The sequence below is a fragment of the Littorina saxatilis genome, linkage group LG12, assembly GCF_037325665.1.
Source record: "Littorina saxatilis isolate snail1 linkage group LG12, US_GU_Lsax_2.0, whole genome shotgun sequence".
NCBI lineage: Eukaryota > Metazoa > Mollusca > Gastropoda > Littorinimorpha > Littorinidae > Littorina > Littorina saxatilis.
In genome coordinates this window covers 25,317,062-25,324,561 of record NC_090256.1, presented here as the reverse complement: position 1 = coordinate 25,324,561, position 7,500 = coordinate 25,317,062, and the positions used below count along the sequence as shown (strand labels likewise).

The 7,500-nt window shown below is 42.1% G+C and overlaps 1 protein-coding gene across 1 annotated transcript in view; it reads right to left on the bottom strand.

Moving 5' to 3' along the window:
- The window catches only part of LOC138983054 (uncharacterized), a gene marked incomplete at its 5' end in the record, with an annotated part of 181,271 nt that overhangs the window by 156,926 nt on the left and 16,845 nt on the right, over positions 1–7,500 (bottom strand). Inside the window, 4 exon segments of the mRNA XM_070356456.1 lie at positions 283–1,318; positions 5,206–5,350; positions 5,683–5,750; positions 6,097–6,206. Of these exon segments, the coding sequence (XP_070212557.1) occupies positions 283–1,318; positions 5,206–5,350; positions 5,683–5,750; positions 6,097–6,206 (1,359 nt within the window).

Below are 7,500 nucleotides of genomic sequence, written 5' to 3'. Positions count from 1 at the left end.
GGACAAAATTCCGAAGTACACTTTTTATATTACTCAAGAAAGAAACAACACCTCCATAACTGTAGTAGATACACATTATATAGTTACGACTGAACAAACATCGGTCGACATAACAGATGAACACATAATTGTACACACATACAAAACAACAACCGAATTATAATTAACTTCAAGGCAAGCGCAGAGCAATGCAAGAAGGAACACACAGGGCAGAGACAAAGTATAGACGCAGAAAAAGAAAAATACATGTACATGCAACTCAGTCCACTGAAATAAGCCTACCTTCGGTATCATCCACAACTGACTGTGTTGTCCTTATCGTCGGTGGCTGTGTTGTTTTTGTCGTCATCGTCTGTGTCGTGGCTGGTGTCGGCTGTTGGGGGGTGGTTGATGCCGCTTGTTGGGTTGTTGACATTGATGCCTCTCGGGCTGTCGTTACTGGCTGCACTCTTGGTGTGGTTGATGCGATCTGCTGGGTTGTTGCTGTCGACGACTCCCGAACCGTCGTTACTGGCTGCACTCTTGGTGTGGTTGACGCGGCCTGTTGGGTTGTGGTTGATGCGGCCTGTTGGGTTGTTGGTGTCGACAACTCCCGAACCGTCGTTACTGGCTGCACTCTTGGTGTGGTTGATGCGGCTTGCTGCGTTGTTGATGTTGTCGACTCCCGAACCGTCGTTACTGGCTGCACTCTTGGAGTGGTTGATGCAACCTGTTGGGTAGTGGTAGAGGCGGCCTGTTGGGTTGTTGGTGTCGTCGAATCCCGGACCGTCGTTACTGGCTGCTGCCTTGGCGTGGTTGACGCGGCCTGTTGTGTAGTGGTTGATGCGGCCTGCTGCGTTGTTGATGCCCCCCTAACCGTCGTTACTGACTGCTGCCTTGAAGTGGATGATGCGGCCTGTTGTGTAGTTGTTGATGCAGCCTGTTGGGATGTTGGTGTCGTCGGCTGCTCTGTTGTTACAGCCGGTGTCTGTTGTGCTTTGGTCGGCTGCTCAGGCGTTGCCTGCTCTTGTGTTGTTTTTGGCTGTTGTGTTGGTGTCGGTTGCTGCATTGTTGTCGTTTCTGTCGCCACTTGCTGGACTGTTGTCGTTGTTGCTGGCTGCTGTGTTGCCGTAGTGGTGGTTGGACTCTCTGTGGAAGTCGTCGGAGCTGGTGTGGGTCTGGCGGTGGTGGTGGTCGTCGTTGTTGACGTAGTGGTGGTAGCAACTCTGACCTGAACATGTTGCTCGTCGAGGACAATGTTTGTTTTGTTTGTGCTCTTCAGAACGTTGAAGCCTCCCATGAAGGCAGCCAACACGACTGTCGAGCTTTTCTTCACACGCTGTTTTAGGATGAGAAAACAAATAATGTTTAATTAGTGCACCATGTAACTCATTTGATAAACCAGAACTGATTTCAACTAACGTTCTTGATGTTATAACGGTCCCGCCGGGATCCTTCATGTTGTTAACCCGTGATTTGTAAAAATGTAAAAACATTTTACAAATCACGTCGAACCTAAAACCGCGATTTGTAAAAATGTAAAAATGTAAAAATATCGCATTCCACAAAGTAATGCATGCCTTTTATTTTTATTAATTTTTCTTGTTTAGAGCCTCTACGCTGAGTGGTGGGGGTGGTTTTAGTTCCACATCCCATTTTGGTGCAATCCCATTTTGCCGCCGTCCCATTTTTTGCCCCATCCCATTTTCGCGACATTTCACAAGCCAAGCGTCATTTTACTAACATGTCATAACAATAGCGCGACATCCCATTTTGACACCATATCCCATTTGGCCGCCATGCCGTTTCACCGCATTCCATTTCGCCCCCATCCCATTGTCGCGACATTTCACAAGCCAAGCGTCATTTTACTACCGTGTCATAACAATAGCGCGACATCCCATTTTGACACCATCCCATTTGGCCGCCATCCCATTTTTTATTTATTCTTCTTGCCAAGCCTCACTATACTACTATACTGCGTTATTCAACTAGGAAGACATTCCGTTTACGCCAAATCCCATTTTTGCCACAATCCAAAATGTCGCGAAATAGGGATGGCGGCGAAATGGGATGACGGCAAAACGGCATGGCGACAAAATGGAATGTGGCGCTAGTGGTATGACACGGTGGTAAAATGACACTTGGCCTGTGAAATGTCGCAAAAATGGGATGGGGGCAAAATGGGATAACGGCGAAACGGGATTGCGCCTAAATGGGATGTGGACCTAATGGTACATGACATGGTGGTAAAATGACACTTGGCCTGTAAAATGTCGCGAAAATGGGATGGGGGCGAAATGGGCTAACGGCGAAACGGGATTGCGCCAAAATGGGATGTGGAGCTAATGGTACATGATATGGTGGTAAAATGACACTTGGCCTGAGAAATGTCGCCAAAATGGGATGGGGGCGAATTGGGATAACGGCGAAACGGGACTAATAGATCCCTTGACTTTGGGGTAGTGCGACTCTGTCACTGCTAGCTTTCCACTGGGAGGAAGCGACCGGAATTTCCCAACGATGGGACATCCTAGTAATGAAAAAAAAAATCTTAAAATTAACAGAGTCGCGCTACCCCAAAAGTCAAGGTATTTCGTTTTTGTCCCTTTACTTGACTTTGGAGATGACAATAAAATATCGGGCGCAAAAACGTGATTAGTAAATATTTTTACAAATCGCGCCCCGTGATTTGTAAAATTGTTTGCATTTCTACAAATCACGGGTTAACACATGTCCATAGAGTTAAATATAATCAAGAAGGAACGTTATTAACCTCAAGAAAGTACCCTTTTGAATTAGAAGTATCAGGTTAAGTTCTTCTAAAGATTGACTATGATACTTGTATTTTTTTGTGATAATACACTTAACCGCGTAAAAAGTACTGAAAAGCAATTTTTAGTTACCACCGTCGCCAAAATGGCGGCATCTCACTCGCAGGATTATTTTGGATATTATTTCGGTCAAAGTTAAACAAGCAAGACAACTGTCATTTCTAATACGCTGACCGTTAGCAAATTTTAACAGACATCTATGTCATCTATTGGTCATATAAAGAATGCATTTGGTGTGGGCTTTAGTTTAAACAACGCTGGTGTTCCGATCTTAACGATATGTCTATACAACAAATCTCCAGTACCTTCAGTTAAAATAATGTGCAGGTGTTGCAAACTGTCCAAATACCAGAACCATGTGCATATTTAACTCATCCCACAGCCAACACAAATATTTCCGATAAGAATAAAAAGAAACAAGTCGCGTAAGGCGAAATTACTACATTTAGTCAAGCTGTGGAACTCACAGAATGAAACTGAACGCAATGCCATTTTCAGCAAGACCGTATACTCGTAGCATCGTCAGTCCACCGCTCATGGCAAAGGCAGTGAAATTGACAAGAAGAGCGGGGTAGTAGTTGCGCTGAGAAGGATAGCACGCTTTTCTGTACCTCTCTTCGTTTTAACTTTCTGAGCGTGTTTTTCAATCCAAACATATCATATCTATATGTTTTTGGAATCAGGAACCGACAAGGAATAAGATGAAAGTGTTTTTAAATTGATTTCGACAATTTAATTTTGATCATAATATTAATATATTTAATTTTCAGAGCTTGTTTTTAATCCGAATATAACATATTTATATGTTTTTGGAATCAGCAAATGATGGAGAATAAGATAAACGTAAATTTGGATCGTTTTATAAATCTTTATTTTTTTTTACAATGTTCAGATTTTTAATGACCAAAGTCATTGATTAATTTTTAAGCCACCAAGCTGAAATGCAATACCGAAGTCCGGGCTTCGTCGAAGATTACTTGACCAAAATTTCAAGCAATTTGGTTGAAAAATGAGAGCGTGACAGTGCCGCCTCAACTTTCACGAAAAGCCGGATATGACGTCATAACAGACATTTATCAAAAACATGAACAAAACGTATGGGGATTTCATACCCAGGAACTCTCATGTCAAATTTCATAAAGATCGGTCCAGTAGTTTAGTCTGAATCGCTCTACACACACACACAGACACACACACACACGCACACACACACGCACATACACCACGACCCTCGTTTCCATTCCCCCTCGATGTTAAAATATTTAGTCAAAACTTGACTAAATATAAAAAGAAACAAGTCGCGTCAAGTTTTGACTAAATGTTTTAACGTAGAGGGGGGAATCGAGACGATCGAGGGTTGTGGTGTGTGTGTGTGTGTGTGTGTGTGTGTGTGTGTGTGTGTGTGTGTGTGTGTGTGTGTGTGTGTATGTGTGTGTGTGTGTGTGTGTGTGTGTGTGTGTGTGTGTGTGTGTGTCTGTCTGTCTGTCTGTGTGTGTGTGTAGAGCGATTCAGACCAAACTACTGGACCGATCTTTATGAAATTTGACATGAGAGTTCCTGGGAATGATATCCCCGGACGTTTTTTTCGTTTTTTCGATAAATACCTTTAATGACGTCATATCCGGCTTTTTGTAAAAGTTGAGGCGGCACTGTCACACCCTCATTTTTCAATCAAATTGATTGAAATTTTGGCCAAGCAATCTTCGACAAAGGCCGGACTTCGGTATTGCATTTCAGCTTGGTGGCTTAAAAATTAATTAATGACTTTGGTCATTAAAAATCTGAAAATTGTCACACACAAAATATTTTATAAAACGCTCCAAATTTACGTTTATCTTTTACTTCATCATTTTCTGATTCCAAAAACATATAAATATGTTATATTCGGATTAAAAACAAGCTCTGAAAATTAAAAATATAAAAATTATTATTAAAATAAAATTTCCGAAATCGATTTAAAAACAATTTCATCTTATTCCTTGTCGGTTCCTGATTCCAAAAACATATAGATGTGATATGTTTGGATTAAAAACACGCTCAGAAAGTTAAAAAGAATAGAGATAAAGAAAAGCGTGTTATCCTTCTCAGCGCAACTACTACCCCGCTCTTCTTGTCAATTTGACTGCCTGTGCATCGAGCGGTGGACTGACGATGCTACGAGTATACGCTCTTGCTGTAAAAATGCAGTGAGTTCAGTTTCATTCTGTTAGTTCGACAGCTTGACTAAATGTTATAATTTCGCCTTACGCGACTTGTTTTTTACTAACCTAAAAGATTGCAAATTGTTTAGCATTGTAAAATCTAGCCGTTGCTCTAAGCCCAAGTACACGTATCATTTTCAGGCTTAAACTTCCCTTTTGTCAGTACGACTATATATATTTTCTTCGCTTACCTCTAACAGAGCCATGATATCCATAGCAGGTGTGGGTGGGTCAGTCTGGCCAGGCGGGGGGGTCTGGTCAGTGTCCAATGGAGGAGGTCCGACCACCATAATCACGATCAGGTACACCTGGAAGTCCACCATCAAGCTCCCGTTGCTGGCAAAAAAAGAGACAAAAAGAATCATCTTTGTTATAGTTATAGCATAGCTGTGGTTGGTATCGTCGTCGTCGTCGTCGTCATCGTCGTCGTCATCGTCATCACCACCGTCGTCGTCGTCATCGTCTTCATCCTCATCGTCACTATGATTCACAAGGGTCTGTGCCGTTCATCACGAAAAAAAACGCAGGACTCAGTATAGACCGATGCACTAAAAATACTATTGCAACTGAAGTCTGGATCAAATCAGAACGATGATGACTACCCAGATTTTTGACTCGAAACACATTTATACAGTAAATAACGTATATACTGTAAGTGAGACACGTACCCGAATCCTGTGACCTCGGAATAGTTGTACACATCCGCTATTTCACTGTTTTGGAACGACAGATCAATCTGCAATGTAAAACATAATTATATACAAGCGTAAAATGTTTTCAATATATTTCAGGCTTTTGTCGCGTCAGCAAGAATTACGCCTAGAAGACCATCATAACATCCACGCGCACACGAAGGCAGCAAACAATAATATTTATTACTCAGACCTGATCCTTTCGTTTTAAGGTTGGGATGGGATGGGTTTATAGCATTATATTTCGCAATTTCTCTTTGACATTTCTGAGCAATCGCCGAGCGCACTTTGGCTTTTTCTTCAGTGTTGACAATAGAACTGGTATATGTTTCTTGAACATCACAACTATATTTCAGTTTGTTATTTTATAAGGATAAAAAGAAGATTTACATTTGCTTCCATTTCTGCTTTGGTCGTTTGATAGGTGGTGGAATTGGGATTCGAAAGATCCTCTGTGAACACTTGTGACGTCACGCGTATCTCGCCCTCGAAATCTGGGCCTGTAACAGTAACAAATGCCACATGAACTCACACAGTTACTAGATAAACCTTGTTGCAACTAACATATCATGCCCCCCTCCCCCTGCACTACAAGCCCTCCCTCAGATAAAAACAAAACAAACTCACATGGATAAAAAAACATGTGTTCGCCAGTGCGTGCGCGCGCGCGTGCGTGTGTTTGAGAGAGGAAGAGAGAGAAATTTAGAATGAGATAGAGAGAGAGAGAGGGATAGTGTGTGTGTGTGTGTGTGTGTGTGTCTGTGTGTGTGTGTGTGTCTGTGTGTGTGTGTGTCTGTCTGTTTGTCTTTATCTGTGTCAGTGGGTATGATTTGGTAATCTTCTCGGAAAACAAAGAACCGGCCTGGTGGATTTTGCGAAGTGATACAAATGATGTATTTACTGTCCTAAGGCTAATCGTCGTCAGTAGCTAATGAGGCACATGCTTTGGTAATATGCTCCCATAGTTTGTAACAGACAGGGGCATCATGTAGCTTATAATGCACAAGTAAGAGTGCACGCGGTTCTAAGCTTGTTTTGTGTGTGTCAGTGTTTGCTTCAACACGGGAAAATCCATGTGAACAATACACATTTTCTCATGAAAACATTTCATAACTTCGCCTCAGCTTGAATTAGTCAGAGGCGTGGGAAAGTTCACACCTTACTGTGGTGCGTATAGCTATTCGATATCAAACGTACACGCTAGGTTTTACGTCCTTTTTGAACCGCAAAGGTAATTTCCTTTTTATATTTAGTCAAGTTTTGACTAAATATTTTAACGTAGAGGGGGGAATCGAGACGAGGGTCGTGGTGTATGTGTGTGTGCGTGTGTGTGTGTGTGTGTGTGTGTGTGTCTGTCTGTGTGTGTGTGTGTAGAGCGATTCAGACTAAACTACTGGACCGATCTTTATGAAATTTGACATGAGAGTTCCTGGGTATGAAATCCCCGAACATTTTTTTCATTTTTTACATTTAGTCAAGTTATGACTAAATATTTTAACATCGAGGGGGAATCGAAACGAGGGTATGGTGTATGTGCGAGTGTCTGTGTGTGTGTCTGTGTGTCTGTGTGTGTGTGTAGAGCGATTCAGACTAAACTACTGGACCGATCTTTATGAAATTTGACATGAGAGTTCCTGGGTATGAAATCCCCGAACTTTTTTTCATTTTTTTGATAAATGTCTTTGATGACGTCATATCCGGCTTTTCGTGAAAGTTGAGGCGGCACTGTCACGCCCTCATTTTTCAACCAAATTGGTTGAAATTTTGGTCAAGTAATCTTCGACGAAGCCCGGG